The 21,337-nt window shown below is 41.6% G+C and overlaps 1 protein-coding gene across 2 annotated transcripts; it reads left to right on the top strand.

Moving 5' to 3' along the window:
• Window positions 1–3,826: 3,826 nt before the first annotated feature.
• On the top strand, window positions 3,827–19,722 carry Pdcd6 (programmed cell death 6). Of its 2 annotated transcripts, none has more exons than XM_051182759.1 (6): window positions 3,827–4,086; window positions 4,739–4,800; window positions 9,712–9,756; window positions 11,007–11,159; window positions 15,296–15,405; window positions 19,171–19,722. In XM_051182759.1, the coding sequence occupies exons 1-6, from the start codon at window positions 3,842–3,844 to the stop codon at window positions 19,267–19,269; spliced, it is 714 nt and encodes a 237-aa protein (XP_051038716.1). In that variant the 5' UTR covers window positions 3,827–3,841; the 3' UTR covers window positions 19,270–19,722. The 2 variants fall into 2 exon arrangements, with proteins under 2 accessions (XP_051038716.1, XP_051038715.1); XM_051182758.1 differs by having other exon boundaries at window positions 11,007–11,165.
• The last annotated feature ends 1,615 nt before the right edge of the window (window positions 19,723–21,337 follow it).

The following is a 21,337-nucleotide window of genomic DNA, read 5'->3' as shown; positions in this document are numbered from 1 at the left end:
GGAAAGATGACTGTATTGTGTCCACACAGTGTTCATCACTATGAGAAAGGGATGGGCTGTTAGAGTACACAGCAGTGTGGATGAATTCCAATGTTATTGACAATGATAATAAGTCAAGAAGGTACACTGATTACACTTGAGGTCTAGAAACTAACATGTAACAACAGATCAGTAGTTCTGTGCAGACTTGGAGAAGGGAGAGTTCCCAAAGATTAGGAGGGAAGTTTTTTTGCTGATCATATTCATTTTTTTCTTCTAATTATACCTTAAAACTTTAAAAATAAATAAATAGCCAAAAATATAGAAAAGCTACATTGAGAATTTCTCAACCGCAGACTTGGTGTTGCTTGCCTGTAATCCCAGCACTTGAGAAGCTGAGGCAGAAGGATTGCCACGAGTTAGAGGCCAGTCAAGTATTTAGCAAGACCCTGTTAGTAGAAAAAATTGGTTAACATCTTGAAGTTTGTTGTCCTACATACCACACAAAGTGATAGTCTGCAAGAACTCTTGTTAATAACCGATGGGAATGCAGAACATTTCATCTATGATAGAAGAGAATAGGCATTTGCTCTTTGACTCAGCAACTCTAGAACTCTACTTTAAAGAAATGAAATGGCTGGGCAGTGGTCGTGTATGCCTTTAATCCCAGCACATGGGAGGCAGAGGCAGGTAGATCTCTGAGTTTGAGACCAGCCTGGTCTACTGAGCAAGTTCTAGGACAGGCTCCAAACCTATAGAGAAACCCAGTTTGGGGGGAGTGGGGAGTGACTACAAAGTTGAAAACTTTTCTTATTTTATTAAAAACAACAGTTCATTGCTGAGGGATAGGTGTGTTCATCTAAGGTGGAAGTACAGCTGAGAGAAGGAATGAGGAAGATCTTGATCTTAGTTGTGGTGTTTGCCTTTCTTCCCATTCATTAGGCGCTGATGTGTAAGGGTCAAATGTTTGAGATGTGGGGACTTGAGGTTAAGAGTTCAATCTCCAGCACCCACATTGGGTAGCTTATAACTACCTTTTCCAGGGGTATCTGATTCCTCTGTTCTCCTTTGGTACCTGCACTCAGGTGCACACCTACAAAGACACATAATAATGAAAACACATGCAAAAAAAAAAAAAAAAAGAGCCCAGTTTGTGCTATATAGGAAGACATGCACACTCATGGCATTATATTTCATACAATATAAGTGGGTGCTTGTTTACTTGCTTTGAAAAACCAAAAGGGAACTGAAAAACAGAAGATTAGCCTGCAGTATTCAAACCAGGACTCGCAATTCCTAAGGTTCTAGTCACAACCAAGAATTTGCATTTCTAGAGTACAAGGGAATTTGAAGACTAGAATGATGAATGACATGGTCCAACAAAAAGGCAGGATAGCAAGTGGAAAGTTGTGATTACTGAGGTGTAATGAGTGTGCAAAACTCTGTGAAAGTGCTAGTGTCAGTCATTCAAAGTTAGTGCTGGAATTAAAAATGCAAGAGTCACCTGCGCATAATAGAATGATGGTTTCCTCATGATTACAAATGTAACCCCAGTACTTCACTAATGACCCATGGACCAGAATCTTTCAAAATGAAGCTCTCAGAATTTCAAAATGAAACATTATATGTAAAAGATTATATGTAAAAGAATGGGTGCCAAATGTGATGGCACTTTGAAGGATACAAAAATAAGCAATGCAGCTAGTTACATTTTAACTAATTAATTCACTTGAGATTTAAAACTACTTCAGTTACACTGGTCCATCTCAGTACTCTGTTAGCCTCATGTGGCAAGGGCTATCACATCAGACCAAGCAGATCAGAACAAGTCTGTCCTTGGCCAATGGTTGATGTCTGGACATTGGCTTCTGTCCTTACACCAACTAGCACACATTTGATAGATTCAACAATACTCACTAAGAAGCCTGAGTTACATTAAAAAGTGCTAGGTTGTTCTCTTTCAAACTAAATGTGAATAATGTTGGAGCCTAGGGACAAAGTTTCCTCATTAATCTGAGAAAGAGAAGGGTGTGATGAGCACATTTGGCTCTGTTCCAGGAGAGGTTACAGTAAAAGGACTTGTCTTACTTGTGCAAATGCCCAGTGCTGCAACCAACCTGCAAAAGTAAACAGGAATCAGTACAGCTTAGAGGTATGCTCGCTAAGTTAGATGTGTATAAAAACATGCATCAGTACACACACCAAAATATTTCTGTGTAAAGGATAGAACAGACAATGGCTCACCCATTTCATGGGTAGAATGCCCCAACTCCTGAAAAGGGCAATGTTTAGGAAAGTTCTAAAGGAAAATAAGAACTTTCGCCGTAGCTCAGAGAAATTAGGCTAAAGGAAAGGCTGGCCCAATATGCAGACACATGATATGATTAACATTACATTAGGGTGGACAGTGTTACCTCATTTATTTCTCAACTCCTGGAAAGCTTAGAACAGACCTTGTTAGGAGGAAACTGAGCCTGTGATAGGGTAGAGAGATAGATAGATAGTGGTGCTTGGAAGACAGCTGTCTAAGCTGTTAGAGAAGGTAATTTCCTTGGGACTGAACCTTTATAGCATTCCAAGCTGGAGACTTGTCAGCAAACAACTAACAGAGTTTCAGGGCCTCAGGTCTGCAGAAGTAACTGCTTTTAGCCAGAAAATTCCAAGATCGAGTAGCAAAATTATGGTTGTCACTACTTTCTTCTTTCTGGAAAAGAGAAAAGGAAGCAGAGATGGGACAGAATAAAAATGGATTTAAGAATCTAAATTAAGTGGGAAAGTCTGAAAGATTATTCAACAAGTGAGATTGGAACACTTTATGAGAAATTAAAAAAAATGAATTCACTAAATAATGAAAGAAAATCCACCTTAAAGAACTTTGTAGATTTTGAAGTAAATGCCAAAGCTATGAGATCGTTTCTTTGAAGAATTTTAAAATCTCATGGACAAGAACAAGGAAAATGGGGCAGAAAATGATACAGTTGAGAGTTGATCAGATCTAGAGCTATGCTAAATAATGGATGATTGTCCACATGGAAGAAAGTTTCAGGTATACGAGGCCATATTCTTGGCCCTTGAACTTTTCAGCCTTAGCAAGTAAACTAAAAACCCACAGATATAGCACTGGATGAGGAATAGGAAAACTGGAATAATCCTATGACAGAACTGGAAAAACTGTAGTATCTTGAACCGTACACAGCACACAGATCTAGGTGGAAGGATGGCCTGACAGCAATGTTAATGTGAACATGACAGGTTGATAGTTGTCCCAGTGCTGTACATTCCCCCAATTCAAGGGCATTCCAACCATAAAAACAAGAATGAAGGAAGGCAAATTTATAATTATAGGAGTTAGCACCAAAGGTGTTATTTAAGTACAGAAGTCCAAGTAGAGGTCGCAGACAAATGAAGCTCTCACCTTAAGACCAAACCTTACTGGGGCCATTCACAAATGATATCACTGTGTAAACCCAGGGAGGCTGAGATTCACCATTATAAACAAGTGGAAAGGCAGAAAGATGGAGTATGGACAGATGGACACACTCCAGGGTGCATAAAATGTCACTTTGAGTTTCTGCCGAGATCTTCACGAGGTTGGTGCACATCACGTGCGTACCAATACTTATCTAAGCTGACATAACGAAAGGTCATCAACTGAAGTGAAACTTTCACCACTTCCCATCCGAGGTCGAGGCAGTTGTGTAAGCTTGGGTTGGCCCCGGGCGGTCTGCTTTCTTTTGAACTCATCCTCTGGACAAGATCTGCACCTGGACTGGGAAGGAGGGCAGGGCAGAGTCCAGCTGGAACGCTCCTAGCAAGAGTAGGAGGCCTGCCCAGATTGGCTGCACCGCCCTCCAGACGTTGCATGGCAACTGACCACGCCTGCCAAGTGACTCAACGGCACGCGCTTCCGTTGATCGCAGGAAGTTGTGGGCTCCTGGTCTTCTCCGGGACAGAGGCGGAAGCACAGCGTTTGGAGCTGGGCCGTGTTGCCGCTGTGCATCAGCCCATGGCGGCCTACTCCTACCGCCCAGGCCCGGGCGCAGGCCCCGGCCCTGCTGCTGGAGCTGCGCTGCCAGACCAGAGCTTTCTGTGGAACGTCTTCCAGCGGTGAGGCCGGCGCCGCCCCGCTCCTCCGGGCCTCGGGCGGGTCCTCGGTTTCCAGGGCCACTCGCCGGTTCTCTCTGGCCTTCTTTCCCTCCGACCTCCTTCGCTGTCCTGCCTATTCTCCTCCATCCCCGACAGTCTCTCGTCTACAGTGGCACAAGGCTCGGGGTCGTGTTGGCAGTCCCTTTGCTGAGGGCCGAGGGGCGCGGACAGCCGCCCCACAGGGTCTGGTGTGCTTGCTTTTAGGAACGGCCAAAAATCTTAACTCGGGAAAACAGTATCAGTAAAAAGAGCTGGCTTCTACTGCAGCGCCTTTTTTCTCCGGCTGTCCTTCTGAATTGCCTGATTGCCACTCCACTGACTCGTAGCCAAGGAATGACTTATTTGCCCTAGAGAATCCTTACCTAATATGAAAAATATGAACTGGTGCAGGTGTAAATTTAGACGGACTTGAAGAACTGAGGGAAAGTGTTCTGTAATCTCTGGCACACCTGCGGGGAGGGGGGCATGTGTCATTCCAATTGAGCTAAGAGAAAGGTCTGGCCAGAGTAACGTTCCAGACCTGATGTAGATTTGATAGAAATGATGTTTTGGCCATGTCTTATTTTTCCTTTATTTTTCATCACCAACTTACCCGCTCTTTTTTGTTTCATAGGGTTGATAAAGACAGGAGTGGAGTAATTTCAGACAATGAACTTCAGCAAGCATTATCTAATGGTGAGTTGAAGCCTGATCCATTCACAGTAAGCAGTTTCTTTCCTGGAATTATTTCCAAGGAGGTCCTGTCATTCATTACCAGTATAAGGTAAAGGTGTTTCTAAGCTGCCCTGTCCACATTTTCTTGATTATCATTATTGTTGCCTCACCAAGCTCCAGAACAAATGTATGTGAGCCTCAGAAAATGCTGTCTGAGAAATGGGAGCTACAATGTAGGCCTTGGGGTAGAGGTAAGAAGGCTAGCTCTGCCTCAGAGGACCCTTAGTCATCTAAAAGGCCTTTGACCTACTTGGGTAAATCAATCTTAGCAACCCCTCTAGAGAGGATTTTCAGGGACACTGAAACATTGTCAGGTGACATTTAGAAGTAATTGTTTAGCTGTTGAATGGTTTCAAGATCATTCTCAAGTACTTTTGTGGAAATGTTTGCTGTAAACTAAAACACTGGGGCCAGTTTAGGAAATAGACATAGGCAAGTGCTGTCAGCTGGATCATGGCGAGGTAATTCTAGAGATACGAGGAAGCTGTCCCAGCAGAATCAAGAGGATTGTGGCCTTCGTATGGAGCTCTTCATGGAGTCATGTTTTTTGCTGGTGTCAGTGTCATTAATTTTAATGGTAACCATTACAGACGATTTATCTAAGCTTGGCAGTGGTGGCGCACACCTTTAATCCCAGTACACAGGAGGAAGAGGTAGGCAGATCTCTGAGTTTGAGGCCAGCCTGGTCTACAGAGCGAGTTCCAGGACAGGACAACTAGGCTGCTACACAGAGAAACCCTGTCTTGAAATTTTATTTTGAATTTTAGATGTGTTTATTTGTGTGAATGTTTTACCTGCTTGAATGTGTATGAACCAAGTGTATGCCCTGCTGCCCACAGAGGATAGAAGAGGGCATCTGACCCTCTGCAACTGGGTTACAGATAGTTGGGAGCTACCGTGTAGTTACTGAGAATCAAACCTGGGTCCTCTGCAATGGCAGCAAGTGCTGTAAACTTCTGAACTGTCTCTCCAGCCTCAAAGTTTCTCTCTCCCTCTCCCCCCGCCCTTTTTCTTTGACAGCCTTGTGTGTTCTAGGCTGGTCTGGAACTTCTATGTAGACAAGGATGACCCTGAACTTGCAATCCTCTTGTCTGTAACTCAATACTGAGTGGGGGTTTATTCCATACTGAGAATAAAATGTAGAGCTACATGCACAGTGGGCAAGCACCTTACCAACAAAGTACATCCCTAAATTCTAGAGACATTTTTCTTATTAAATGTCATTCGTAGTTCTTAAAGTGCAGTTGTCTTTTCTAATTAACTATTTGAGAGCTGTTTCTCCCTAGGTGTGCTATATAAGTTTGGGAAGGGATTAGTTTCAAGATATGATGAAAATCTTAAAAGGCCTATTTTTGTTATAAAGGGAATCATTTTCCTGGAATTGATTGGACAAAGGGAGACTGCAAGTGAGATGATAGTGACTCGTGGCCTTGGCTTCAAAATTAAAGGAAAGCCCTCGGTCATCCTCGGTCATCCACTCATGCTAGGCATTCTTGTTTCATTTGTGTTTTCAGAATGACCTTTAAACAGACATAATTTTTCTTACTTAACCTGTGGAAATCACAAGATGCTATTGTTGAGGGATCACTTTAAATTGCCGTGGTTTTCTGTCGCTTAATGGTATAATGATGTTGTATAAATTACCCACTGTGTTGTATCACAGTATCCCGGAAGTAGACTTTGACAGGTTGTCAGGGAAAAAAAGCAAAGTCTGCAGGAGCAGCCACACCTATGTGATACGAAGTACATCTTCCAATAAAGAGAAGCAGGGGGGCCTAGGGTCCATGGCCACATGCAGGCAGGAGAATGGGTACCTAATGGTTTGGCTCATGTGTTTAGTGCCCTACAGCAGATACAAATAAGAAAAGCACAAAAGCAGCTGGGCATTGATGGCACACGCCTTTCATCCCAGCAGTAGGGAGGCAGAGGCAGGCGGATCTCTGTGAGTTCAAGGCCAGCCTGGTCTACAGAACTACTTCCAGGACAGGTTCCAAACAATTCAGAGAAACCCTGTCTCGAAAAACAAAACAAAAGAACGCAGCTATCCAATGATAAATATCCAATGATAAAGCTGTAAACTTCCTTTATGAAGCTTATAATCTAAAAGCCAGAGAGTGCTAAAGTTTGAAAGTTATTTCCTCTGAAACTAAAACTAACATTTATTTGCCATGGTTCACAGTACTAAAAGGCAGGTCTTTTATGGAGTGTTAGGTCCTAAGAACTCCAGCCTTAGGAGCAGGAGCCTACTTGAGAGAGAAAACGGTTAGCATTTGCCAGAAGGACTCTAAGCCCTAATTCATTTCAGAATCACTTTGAATCAGTGCTCAAGCTAAAAGGAAAACCTTGGCTCATATTGGGAGCATAAGAACTGGCCCCATGTGTGCAAGGCCTAATAATCTGTGTGTCCCAAGAGGCTTTGGTGACTATTTGTTTTTGTTTGTTTCTTGGGAAAACCAAGATCATATTAACTGAATACATGTTCCTCTTTGCATTAGCTCTAAAAATTTTGAAGTAAAATTTATGGCTTATTGTTAACCTTTCATCTTTACTGTCCACTTTCTACCTCTCAGCTATCGTAATAAAATTTTAGTTTATTTTCTGTATTCTGATTATTTGTAAATTAAGCAGATTATCAATGAGCCTAAACTCCAGTTCTTTCACAGTCTCACAGAGCAGTAATAATGATACCAGTGTTTTTTCCCTCATACCTGAGGTGCTGGCACTTTCTTCCTTTCACTGTATTGCTTTGGAGCCTGTCCTGGGACTAGGTCTGTAGACTAAGCTGTCCTCAAACTCACAGAGATCCATCTGCCTGCCTTTGCCTCTGCCTCCCGACGGCTGGGACTAAAGGCATGCACCACCAACACCCAGCTTATGTTCCTGTGATTTAAACTATTTTGAGTTCCAGTCAGTCTCCTAGGTTGGTTTTCTGCTTTGATTTTTGGAATCAGGTTAAACTGTAGTAGGAAATTTAATTAATATGTTATGGTAGAAAATGTGAAGTCAAAAATAGCATAGTGTCTCACTTCACCAGAGTCATCTGTAAGACCTCTTTGTTACCTTGTAGTTGCCAACATGCTAGCAGTATTTATGGGTACACTGGGCCTCTGTGAAACTTGTTTACATAGAAGTATGGTCAGTAGACAGAAAAAACACAGAACAGGATCTGTTTTCTCATCTCTGCGACCACAGTACCTGCTAGAAGCAACTCATGGAAAGAAAAACGTGTTTTGGTTCACAATTTGGGTTCAGTCCATCCAGAAGGGGGGCATTTGGTGGAACAGAACCATTCACTTTGTGGCAGCTGGGGAGCCTAAAAGGGGGGGGGGGTGCTGGTGTCCTTTAGCTGCCTCCTTTTTCCCTTTTATTCTGGCTGGGCCGCCCCCCATGGGATAATACTACCTATAATCAGGGTGGGTCTTTCCGTTAAGCTAATTCCATCTGGACATGCCCTCATAAACATGGAAACATGTCTTATTCATGTCTTAGGTGTTTGGTTTTTAAATCCAGTCAAGTTGACAGTGAAGATCAGCCATCACAGGATTTCTCTTAGCTTTATGAAATGATGTGTCACAAACTTTTTGGGAACTTTTTGAGTTACATATTAAAAATTAATTTTTCCCAAGCTCCTTTTTGGTTTATTTGATGGTTAGTCTTTTGTAAAGTGTAGCCCAGGCTGACTTTACTCTAAACTATTGTTTCACTGAGGATGATTTTGAACTTGTAGTTTTCCTGCATCTGCTTCCCAAGTGCTGGGGTTATAGGCACTTGTCCCTCACTCACTTCTTTAGTGCTTTTGAAGATTTGACTTACTAAGCATATCATTAGTGATTTGAGACACGTGTCTTTAGTTGTTCTTTGAAAACAGTCTTATTTTTTTCTTTGGAGACATTTTTATCAATAGAATTCTAGTTTAGGATAAAAAAAGAGCTGAGGGAAATCACGCATATATAAGCAAGATAATTCCTTGTAAAATATTATTCAGTCGCTCTGTCTTTTTCCCCACCACTGGCCCAGTTACATGGGTTGCCCTTTGTTGGTGCAGGGGGAGTTTGAGATCTACTTGTGGCTTTGACGGTTGGGTGGGGAGAGTAGCTCAAAAGCTGGATTTCCGGGGGCACCAAAAGGTTTTTTGTTTGTTTGTTTGTTTGGTTGGTTGGTTTTTAGTTTTTGATACAGGGTCTCGCGGTAGCCCAGGCTGGTCTCAACTCTCCATCCTCCTGCCTCTGCCTCCTGAGTCCTGCCATCACAGGCATGTACCATCATGTCTGACTTCTTTTTCAGGGCTGTTTACAGCAAAGATGTGATTTGTGGCAGAGAGCATTATTTTCTTCAGGACAGCTGGCACTAACTACTGAAAAATGATAGAATCTCAGGCTCAGGATAGTTGACCTGCTGGTAGCCTGTGTATATAATAGAGTATGTCTCTTACTGATTCTAGGAGTCCATTCCTGGTTTTCCACCCAATTTCCCTTGCCACTTTTACCCTTTGTCCCCTCTGTGTGAGGAGCTGTTGTGGTGAGTCTTGTCCTAGAGAGTTGTCAAGCCTGATGGTGGTCTCTGTGACCCTGGGCACAGCCTAACATGTCTGTTCTCTCCAGAAATTTGCACAAATGAAAACAGCCTCCAGCCTCCGGTAATTACAAATATTTTCAACTTGGAAGTATGGACTAGCTGCTGACATGAGTGTCCAGGGCTCCTTACAGATTAAGGCAACCAGATCTTCTGGTGTCCTGGGGAGCAGGCCCCTGCTTGCAACCTCTATTCCAGAACAGACCACTGAGTCTCATGGTCTGTCATAGACCAGGCACTTAGAACATCTTATAAGTTTATCTTCTTTTGTCTAATTGCTATTATGTCATTTGTTTTCAGGTACTTGGACTCCATTTAATCCAGTCACTGTTAGGTCAATCATCTGTAAGTATCCATGCAGACAGTTGGTGGTTTCTGTGTCTGCTACTATAACCCAGTCATATTGAGTGGGCTCTTGGGTTTCATCCTCCCTGCTTCTGTTATTTCGAGATGCTTTCACTTATTTGTTAGTTTAAATTTACATCTTAGTCTGTCCTTTCCAGTTCTAATTCTGAGGTTATAGATGTATAAAATTTCCACACTGGAGTTCTCTTTAAGCCTTTTGTTATTTTGGTAGTATCTTCTAAGAATACTTGTTTTTGTGACTTTTATTTAAATGTTATATGAAATAGTCTTCTAAACTTTAAGAAATACATTTATTTAAGTTTACATATATTAATTTATATCTACTTTACCTTGTGTTACTGATGACTTTGAAAGCTATAGGAAGGCAGTCTACATCTAATAATGCTTCCTACTGAATTTCATGCCTGTAACTGATTTCCTTCATGTTTTAGTAATTTGTCTTTGTTTGGCAAGCTAGTGTTTGGGTCCTCCAGGAAGGACTTCCTTCCATCATGTCTTTCTTACCAGGATATGGATTATCAGTTTGGCTCTCTGTTGTGTGAAGTAGTCCCTTTCCATTGCTATGCTAAAACACTGTGACTAAAGCAACTTATAGAAGAAGGAGTTTATTTGGGCTTACAGTTTCAGGAGATTGAAGTTCATAATAGTGGGAGGCCTGGGGGCATGAACAGGAACTGAGAGTTCACACAGAGAATTAAACCCATTCTTTTTTTAATGAAAATTCACTTCTTAAAAATAAAATCCAAAGTTAATAGGATAATAGACTAGGACATCTTCTAATCAAAAAGGCATTTCTTGCCCAGGGGGAACTCTGAGCCTCCCTCTGGAGGTGTGTTCCTGGGCAGTAAGCAAAGGGTTTGCTTTGTCTCAGGACTAGAAGCTAGGAAAATGAGGGCCTTAACCTTTGCATGCCATTTTCCTTCAGATAAGATGAGAGTACTTTTAGTGTTTCTGTTTTCCAGAACTTTCTGAAGTGTAAAGCATTATGTTTTTTCATAATTAACTACCTTCTATGTGAGTATGTGTTCTGGTTGTCATTACTTAGCCCTGGGCAGGGGTAGCTAGATGGTTAGTAATCTAGTATTTTGTTCAACAAACTAACTTTTGCTAGCCAGCTGCTCACTCCAGTCCAGTACCTGAAGGCCTTAGGGGTGTTATGAAACCGTCAGTTCTGTACTTTTACTGTTGAACATGCAGTCTTAATGCGTGTCTGTTCCTCTGCTCCTCAGCTATGTTTGACCGAGAAAATAAGGCTGGCGTGAACTTCAGTGAATTTACAGGTGTGTGGAAGTACATCACAGACTGGCAGAACGTCTTCCGCACCTATGACAGGGACAACTCTGGGATGATTGACAAGAACGAGCTCAAGCAAGCACTCTCAGGTTTTGGTAATTCACTTGTCTTAATTGTATAGCATATTTCATTTTGGAATATAGGAGTCCCTCAAGCTCTGTTTTACTTTGTTTATTGATTTTTTTTTTAACCCTGTCCCTGTGAAATTTGTGTTTATGTTGTACAGGTTCATATTTTGACTCTATTTTTGTCATGAAGATTTATATGTGACATGAAGTCTTTCACACAGTGTTTCATCCAAAATGAGATAAGGGCTATGCAAATCATTTACTTTTTGTGAAATGATGTGTCATGAGCAAAATTGAGAATGTGGCTTTTGGAACAATTTGAGGTAGAAAAATGGAAATACAGTGTAGTGGAGTAGTTGGCAGCTTATACATAGTGTTCTGTCAAAGTACATAGACATAGTGATAAAGCAACACTAAGAAATAATTCTGTAAATAATAAATTTATCGGACCATCCAAATTTTGCTTCAGTGGGAAATTATAAAGTGTGTGTGCCCATTCTCAAATGCATTTAGCATGTGTGTGCTTGGTGTGGGCTTAGGCATGCAAAGTGTGCTGTGTTTCTCGCAAATATTCATAGTACCTGTCCAGGGTATAATTAGAGGCCCCCAGAGCTAGCCTTGAGCCCAAGAGAACTGAATCCCTGAAGTGTTTGTATCCCATCTGCAACTTGTCATGATTATACCAAGATTAGATTTGGAACAGTTTCATATAGTACTCTGTTCTTTTGCCCTTACCAAACTCTTCTGTGTTTTACTTTTCAAAAGATTGTTAATAGATGTCTTCTAGAAAGGTTTTATTAAGAAGTGAAGTGAATTATAATCTAATGTATTGTAACTATCTTGAGTTTTACTTTCCTAAAGTATGTTATTTCCTACTAAAATGTCTTCTGTAATTCTGCCATTTCTCCCTCCAGCATGACAATGACCACCCCTTTTCTTTCGTCTTCTCTCTTCTCACTTTGTCCTTGGGGCCAGTTAGGAGCATAAGTGCCCTGTGTGTGTTGACGAGACCAAGGGCATTTCAGAATCCTCTACAGGAAAGCATGTTTGTTAGGGGCCAGTGGGCCATCTTGGACAGTGCCAGCATCTCCCTCACTTTCCAAACATTTCTCAGCTCAACAATCCCCTATGAACTCTCCTGGTAGTTCTGCCATGGTTTTTCCTGTTTGTCCTGATACATTTCACTTAAGTGTCCAGGAAAAAGAAATGTCTTTCTGTTTGCATACTAATTTGGAATATTGTAGATGGAGTTCCTATCCTGCCCCATCCTGCTACCCTTCGGTCCCAGATAAACACACAGAGGCTTATATTAATTATAAACTGTTTGGCTGATAGCTCAGGTTTCTTATTGACTAGATCTTTCTTAATCATTAACCCATTTCTGTTAAACTATGTATTGCCACGAAGCTGTGGCTTACTGTAATAGCCCGGCATGTTACTCCTTCTCTGGTGGCTCCTGTCTGTGTTCCTCTTCCCAGCCTTCCTAGTCTGTTAGCCCCCCACATACTTCCTGCCAATGAGAGAAACATATATTCACAACGTACAGAAGGACATCCCCCATCAGAATATTTTTGGTGGCAGCTATTGGGAAGTTTGCCTTAAAGGCAAAAGTTCTTATTCTGACTCCCAAAATGGTTGTTGCTATTGGGTAACAGGATCTTAGTAGTAGATAAGAGAATCTGTGGTGTTTCAGGTGAGCCTATGGCTCTAATGGGGCCCCGGGTGAGTCTAATCATTCTCTGTTCACTGAAACCATTGCTACTAAGTTCTATGGCCAGGTACAGAGATCTGGATGGGCATGTACACTGCCCTTAGATGTGGCTTTGGTTAGTTGTTAGTTACTTCACCTGCAGCAAAGCCATCTGTTCTGGTGGGCAGCACAGTTAGAGTGAATAATCCCTTACCCCCAAACTCTGCACATCTTTGAGCATCCCTTTTTCCATGTAGTCTCTGGAAACTTCCATAGTTTAGATTTTTTTGTTTGTTTGGTTTTTGTTGTTGTTTTAATTAGCTGTGTTCAATCTTGTTGTGTCTGCATGTTCTAGATGGTGGAGGCTTAGGGAAATCTGAACCCTGTAGCATGACCTCCAAGTAATGTGGTTGTTAATCATTGACTCATTTCACAAGGTTACTGGTTTTTAAAAATGCTTTGCCAAAGTTAAGATTAGGCGAGGCCCACATATATATATATATATATATATATATATAGCCTTTCTCATGCCATTTGCTGGTTGGGGGAAAGATACTAGTACCAGGCAGATCATTCCTGTATCACTAGAGGTCACAGATTTCAGGCTGTGTGTGACTGCGTCAGGATTCCTCAGGAAGCACAGAGCTATGTTGTTTTTGGTAGTGGAATTCTTGTCTAGGTGCTCACTTCCTGGTGCTGACCACAGATCAGTGGTGTCAATGGAGTTATCTGTCTGGTGGCATCATACCTTCTATTAGCTTCTAGTAGAAAAGGACTTTGCCTGTCACCGAGGGTGTAGGCTATTGGAAGTAGACAGAATATTTCTATTTTCATTCAGGCATTTTTCTCATTTCTGGGGCTATAGAAGAACATTCCTAAGACACTTGGGGCAGAGTTGAAGAGTAGATATGTCTCTATACTGCATCATTCAGACCCTTCAGCCCTCCTGTGAGGGCGTTCCACCTGGTCTATCCTGAGATAGTCAAGACTGACTCCACGGCACTTCCATGGTTGACAATTACAATCTTGCTACTTGTGCAAGAGTAAAGGCCTCTAGGTGACCTTAGCCTATTAGATAGAAACAAGTTGGTGTGCAGCCTGGCAGTTTGTTCTTGTTTCATTGGTCCTTTCCTTATCCTGGTAGGAGACTAACAGTACCTGTCTTGCTCTGTCTATACCTGGGCCGAAGCTCTGTTTTCAGAGGGTCAGGACTTAGCCAGGGCTACTAACTCACATGCTAGGTATAAGGAAGTGAGGCATGGCAGCTATTTCCTACGGGCTATCCCTTTTGGATTTTAATTGGTGGGGGGTAGGGGGTTGGGCGGTTGGGAGGGGTGGTCTGTCTTCTGCTTGATCTATAAGAAAGGAAGCTCCTGTAGCAGTTTCTGGGTTACACATTTGTTTAGGGTTCCAGAATATAAATTCCTGCCCCCACTTCCCACAGCTACCATGGAAGGTGCAGTGAATATGTTTTTGTGCTTGAACATTTATCAGTGTTATGATTAAGTTTCATACAGTAATTAACTGAGATTCTGATGATAGGTGAACATATACTTACAAAGCTTCTAACAAGACTGAAAATTAGTAAAAAAAAAAAATAGTTTGGCACCTGGATTTTGTCTTCTCAATCAATAAGGATACCATAATCACAATGGTGACTGGGGAAGGAAGCAGATGAGGGGTGTCTTCCTTACACATGGCTTCTGGTCATGTCTGTCTATCTGGTGTGTCCACACATTTTCACAGCTCTCATCTCCTGCTTTTCAAACACACTCAGTAATTTGGAAATGAAATTACAATGCCAGGTGATCTGTTACTTATCCTGAGCTTCAGTGAGGCTGAGTAGCTGAGCTCTCAGAAACGTAGAATCATAATGCCTAGTGACATGGTATTGACTCTAACCTTTATGAGACTGACCCTGATCCCAAATGAACTAATTTGTGTAGGGATCTCCATCAGTTACCTTCTTTCTCTATGTTGAGACACATGTAACTAGAGCCTTTAGTGATGTTTTGGCTCTCATGAGTAACCAAGGACAGCAGATCACTGAGAACATTCATGTCTAGAGGAATTGACATGGTTAGGTGTCTCTACTGGGTTCAGGGATACCAAGCTTAATGCCTTGTAGGTGTTTTCTTAGGCAAAACAGATTGAGTACAGTTAGCTGACTTAAACCAGTGAGTTCATAGGAAACAAGATAGCAAGCAGCACATTCTGTTACTACTCAGACTTGCAAGTTGGTACTGGTGTATAAGATCACTTCACAGTTTGGACAACATATTTATTCCAAATATTATATTTAAGTAGAGTGCCTTTCAATAAGTTTGTACTTTTCTCTCTCTCTCATTCCCTTATTGTTTGAGCTGAAGCCTTGGGGTCTTAGAAAGGAAAGTTTCAGCACTATGAAGTATAATTCATGCTTTATTCCTCTCCTAGCCTGTCTTGACTCTTATCTTATCTCTCCAAGGCTACAGGCTCTCTGACCAATTCCATGACATCCTCATCCGAAAATTTGACAGACAAGGACGAGGGCAGATCGCATTTGATGACTTCATCCAGGGCTGCATAGTCTTGCAGGTGACGAAGCAGCTTCATGTGGGTTTTTAACATGCAAGGTGGGAGTGGGGGGCAGTAATGGAGGAGCCATCAGAGTGAGTACTTCCCTTCTGTTCAAGTTTGGAGCTAGAAACTTTTCTTTTAAACCCTTGGAACTAGGATCATTTGCCTCACTGTGAGGCAAAGTTGTCCCATAAGATTATAATGACCTGGAAAATGCCTGTTCTCTATTGATGTCATAGTTGTTATGGCATCATGCATGGCATAAGACATTGCATTTTTATAGTAAATCTCGTACGATGAACCTTGATGCTAGTCATATATAAGTCTAGCAATATGTTTATATATAGTACATAATCCTTGGCAATAATAATTGGATTATATAATTGAAATACTATGTAATACTATACTTTTTATTTTGAGAAGCAAGGTCTCTATACCTCTGGCTAGCCTTAAATTCACTATGTAGCCTATGCTAGCTTTGAATTCACCCTTCAAAATAATAGAATTATAGCTGTGAACCATATGTTTTCCTTTTAATCGCCACTGTGTGTGTGTGTGTGTGTGTGTGTGTGTGTGTATGTATGTATGTATATATATAAATATAAAAAAGTGCTGGAAAGAGCACTCATTGTTACACCAACATCAGCCTCCCAAATCGCTTCCTTGCTGTGACCCCTTGATTGTGCCAAGCAGCCAAGCATTTGATGACCTGTGCTATCTTGGCATGATAAGCAAACTCTAGGGTATGCAGACACCCATTCATTGCTCAGTCAGTGCATGTTCCTGTCAAAGAAGCAGGTTCAACTATTGCTTCTAGATAGAGGTCCAAGTTCTCTATGTTTAAGCTTTGGAAATAACAGTGCTTTGATAAGCCCTTATATATATTAAGATTTTTGCTATGGAAGTTTTCAAACAAAATTGAGCAACAGAGATAACAGTATAATGATCATACCTAACAGCTGTTATTTCAAAGTGGATTTCATGTGACACTTCCACGCTCCAGCCCCTTTTTCTAAAGTAGATTCAGTTCATAGAAAGCAAATTTTTCTCCATAATACTTTAGTAGAACCTGTCTCTAAGAGATAAGTCCTTAGAGAGTGAATCTAAGCTGAGATCACTTATATTGGTTGCAGAAACTTTGAGAGATTTGGACAGCATTAAGTCTTGAGATACAATGTAGAATTTTGGAATTCTGGAAATATTTTGGAATTTTGGAAAATATTTGTAGATTGTTGTACTAGTTTTTTTAAAAAAGCCAATAAAAGTGCATCTCCTCTGATTATTGGACTGCTAATTACAGTGTCCCATCATTTCTTAAAAAAATCAATCTGAGGGCCTAGAGAGATAACTTAGCAGGAAAGAACACTGGCTGCTCTTTTAGATGATCCATGTTTGATTCCTAGTACCCATGTGGTAGCTAACAACCATCTGACTCCAGTTCCAGAGGATCCAGTACCCTCTTCTGGCCTCTGTGGGCAATGAATGCACCAGGTGTACAGACATACATTCTTGCAAAACACCCATCCACATAAAATAAAAGTAAGTCTTAAGAAAAAATCATTCTTGGCCTAATATGCTGTAGGCCTATCATTCTAGCTTCCAGCAGCCTAAAGCAATGAGATTCATGAGTTCTAGGCAAGCCTGGCTACATAACAGTACCCTGTCTTAAATAAACAAACAAACAAACAAACAAAAAGATCTTGGTATATCACCCCCAGTTTTTCATGCTGTTGGAGAATTGGTCTATTAGTATTCAAGCTTCAAGTCTCTGAAAGAGACTACTACCTCTGCTACTATGAGTTCCCATGAGGTTAGGGATACTTACAGTGTTCGGTGAACACTTTGGAAAGAGATTTGATGTGAAATCTTATAGACTGTATCTGAATTTTATTATAAATTGTAAGTAAAGTTCTGATCCTTGCATTTTAGATATGCAAAAGGTTTGGGTTTTTTGTTTTGTTGTTTTGTTTTGTTTTTTAAGACCCCTGGGTAACCTAGTCAATTCTAGAAGCAGCTTTTCATTATGTATTCTGTTGGTTTTGTCTCTGGTAGGGAGGGGTAAAAGGGTGGGGGAGACCTGGGGTGGGGTGGACCTCTAAAAGGAAAGAGAACAATGTGTAATATGGGTAAAAGTTTCCTCAGATGTGTTTCTTTTTTCTAAAAAGCTCAGGTTGGCTTTGATTTTTCCCTATGTAGCTGAGTGTGGCCTTGAACTCCTGGTCTTTCTACCTCCTTCTCCCAAGTCCTAGGATTACAGGCTTGAACTAGCACTCTCAGTAATTCATATTCTTTGTATTTAGTTTTATGGAGCTGGGATTGAAACCAGAGCCTTGCACAGGTTAGGGAAATTTGCTCTTTTCTATAGTCATTTGTCACTGATAGAGACATGTTCTAGAGGATGTTATTAGATGAGGTTATTGTGTAAACATGAGTATGCTTACACATATCTGGATGGTAGGACCTTTTATACATGTGAGCTGTATGCTATAGCCACTGTGTGGCTTTCTTTTTCTTAATATTAAAAAAATGACATAAGTCAATTAGAAGTAAGATTTAGGGTCACAATTTTAGAGGTCTTAGTCCAGACTTGGCCTTTGCTTTGAGGAATTGTGGCAGGCAGATGGGAAGATGATGGAGTGCCCTTTCATGGGCACACCACTAGTGACCTAATGGCTTTCCATTAGGCACAACTTCCCTAATGTACATTTAGACAGAGCTCCCAACAAATGGACCTTTTTGGTAGATGTTTAAGATTCACATTGTAGTGTCTTATAGTCCACCAATGACCAAGATACAGTTTTATGGCCACATGACTATAGTTTGTTTTTTGAAAGTAGTATTCTATGCAGAGTGGGAACATTGATACAGGCTCTAGCTATGTAGGCCAGGTTGGTCTTAAGCAGTCTTCCCTCAGCCTCAGTGCTGAAATTCTAGTGTGTACTACCACAATCATGTCTAAAGTAGGAAGTAGACCATGAACTGTTGAGTCTTGATGTCCTGGGGCTGTTGGTTTCTGTTAACGCGTGGAATTCCCTTGTGTCTGTTTTGATTTTGTTTTCACTAGAAATAACTGAGAATATACGTATGAGTTCAAAATTGGTGTATATGTAACCTAGTCTTAGAAAATAATGAGTGGAATCTGGGCATGGTAGCACCCTGCCTTTAATCCTAGCACTTAGCACTCTGGAGGCTGAGGCAGGTGGATGGATCTCTGCATTCAAAGGCAGCCTGGTCTGTAGACCTAGTCCCAGGCCAGCCAGGGTTACATAGTGGGACTCTGTCTCAAAGACGTAAAACAAAAACAACAAAATGAATAGACTAGAATGGTCTTGCTCGTCTACTCCTGACCTCTCTGGATCCAAAGTCTGCAGGAGGGAAAGTGGGCTAGGGAGGCTGAGCCCTGCATGATGCTTATACATTGTAGTTGAACCTTATCCCCACTAGACCCTTCAGCACATTGGTCCTTTGGGCGTGTAGTCAAGGTCCAAACTGTAATGTTTCTGTCCTGGGCTACCCAGACTAGGTCTATGAGATGGTTATGAAACGTGAAGAAGGTATTTGTGGGTATATAGTTAGCTAGGCCTACCATACTTTTTGTTGCCCATAGAGGCACTGACTAGAGGTGCTCAAGATTACCCCTGTGTTTTCCTGTGTGAATGCCATTGCAATATCCTTCTAAGAGATGAGGGAAATGAATGTGCTTCTGAGAATGGGTCCCCAGATGTCTTTTATCTAAGTATACTGTTCTGTTAAGTAAATTCTCAATGTCTATCCTTCTCCCAGAGGTTGACAGACATATTCAGACGCTATGACACGGATCAGGACGGCTGGATTCAGGTGTCTTATGAGCAGTATCTCTCCATGGTCTTCAGCATCGTATAACCAGGCTCTGTGAACAGCAAGCGCAGCATGCAAAAAGACTGAAAATGCCAAATCCCTTACCTGTGACAAAGCAGGGCACAAGTACAGTTAGATGCTGTTCTTCCTGTAGGCTGTATAATTAATACTTGGGGACCTGGCTGTACATATGTGAATAAGCTGGCTAGTGATTCTGTAGTGGCACCCTAGCTACACCGTTATAATACAAACCTTGGGTTTGCTGACTAATTGTGCCATGAGGTGAAACCTGATAATTGGTTCGGGATTCTGCTCTCAAACTATCATGTTCTTTTCTAGATATCTCTAATTCTGTAGTTGAAATGCTTTTATTAGCCAATAGGATTTTAAAATAATATGGAACTTGCACAGAAGGCTTTTCATGTGCCTTACTTTTTTAAAAAAGAGTTTATGTCTTCATTGGAATATATAACATAAGCAATAAAGTAATGATACAGACTGGTTGCCTGCTTTTGGCTTTTTATTTAATATTATTTTTTTTAATCAAACAGCTGGAAGCAATGTACACATTGTTGCTGCTCTATTTGGTGATATGAACCTGAGAGGGTGAGGCCTAAAATGAGGAGAACTAAAGTCTCATGCAATAGCCAGCTTTATTCAGAGCATCAGACAGTTTACACTCTGAGGGTTAAAAATCACATGAGTAAGATGTTCAATCACAAGGACAAGCCACACGTGGCAAAAACATGTTTTCCTGTATGAGTAACAACAGCTGAAGTAAACTCACTCCTTTATGCCACACCTGGGAGGGACATGAAAACACATTCCAAGAGCAATTCGGTGTTTGAAGAAACTAAGATCACAAGACTGTTGTCTCGTTTTGGAGTTTTCTCACGAGCACTCAGAATTCTCACGTATCTTGTACTGTGTTTCAATACCTACGTTCCTAAATTCACTGTTTCACATGTACTCTCCTATATGAAGTTATGTCCAACAGACAACCAGGACAGGTGAGCTAGGAAGGTGAGATTTAACCAACCAGAGATAAGAATCATACTACGTTACCTTACACCAGCTCTGGAGATAGGAACCCACCCTTCATGTCTTCTGCCTGTCAACCCTCCATAATGGATGTTGATTATGCTTTAGGGTAGGAATATGAAGACAGTTGGGTAGATGTCAGGAAAGAGAAACAGATCCATGGAAGTCTTCTCCTGGCCAAGGATGCCACATAAAGTTTGTTTCCTATGCTGTCTGGTTTATGGGACCCCAGAGGGAAGGGGCTATATTCTGGGGTGGCAGAGTTGTGTTGCCTCTTGGGCTTTGGCCTTGTGACCACCATTGTGGGAGTCACTGGATGTGCTCTGAGTATCATCTATGTTAGTCATCTCCCAGACATTGACTAGCAAATAACCCTAATTATTTGCTAGTCATTGAGTTCAGTGCTAACTAACTCCATGAGTTCAGTGGTGTATGATGCCTCCATCTGTATAAAGGCTACTGCCTGGACTCATCTTCCATTTATAGTCACCAGTCATCCCTGCCCTCTCCCAGCCCTGTCTGCAACCATTCTCAACCAGCAGAACCCCAATGCTTGTCCCTGTGCTGACCTGTTCATACATGCACCAAATATGATTACTATATATCTGAATGCCTGTATTGCACACCTGAACATTTTCATGGTATACCTCAGTGCCTGCATTGAATACTTGAGTACCTATATGTGGGAGTTTGAATGTAATTGGCCCCTGTAATACCGCAGGGAGTGCCACTATTAGCTGTGGTTTTATTGGGGCGGGTATGGCCTTGTTGAAGGAAGTATGACACTGTGGGAGCCGTCTTTAAGGTTTGCTCAGCCTGGCCACATGGGGGCAGTGCAGTCACATCACCGACAGGCCCTGTCCATTCAAGGTATTTGTAGAAGCAACAGAAGTCCTAGGGCTGGCTAATGGTTGGTGTCTGGAGGGAGTTTCCTGCAGGTTTGTGCCCTTTGCTACTTCCTCTGGTTGTCAGGATGTGGTGAGTGGATAGCCGAAGAAGAGGAAAGTGTGAATTAGGAGCTGCTGTGGGTGGACAAAGCCCTGCTAAGGAGGAGGCAGCCTTAGACAGGAGA

The sequence above is a fragment of the Phodopus roborovskii genome, unplaced genomic scaffold (assembly GCF_943737965.1).
Source record: "Phodopus roborovskii unplaced genomic scaffold, PHOROB, whole genome shotgun sequence".
Taxonomy (NCBI): domain Eukaryota; kingdom Metazoa; phylum Chordata; class Mammalia; order Rodentia; family Cricetidae; genus Phodopus; species Phodopus roborovskii.
The sequence above is the reverse complement of the archived record's forward strand: the minus strand, read 5'-3'. Positions and strand labels throughout refer to the sequence as shown.

Coding starts and splice junctions, on each gene's coding strand:
- Pdcd6 (XM_051182758.1), top strand. CDS start 3,842: ATGGCAACTGACCACGCCTGCCAAGTGACTCAACGGCACGCGCTTCCG. Junction 4,087..4,738: donor CTGTGGAACGTCTTCCAGCG/GTGAGGCCGGCG, acceptor TTTGTTTCATAG/GGTTGATAAAGACAGGAGTG. Junction 11,166..15,295: donor GCAAGCACTCTCAGGTTTTG/GTAATTCACTTG, acceptor TATCTCTCCAAG/GCTACAGGCTCTCTGACCAA.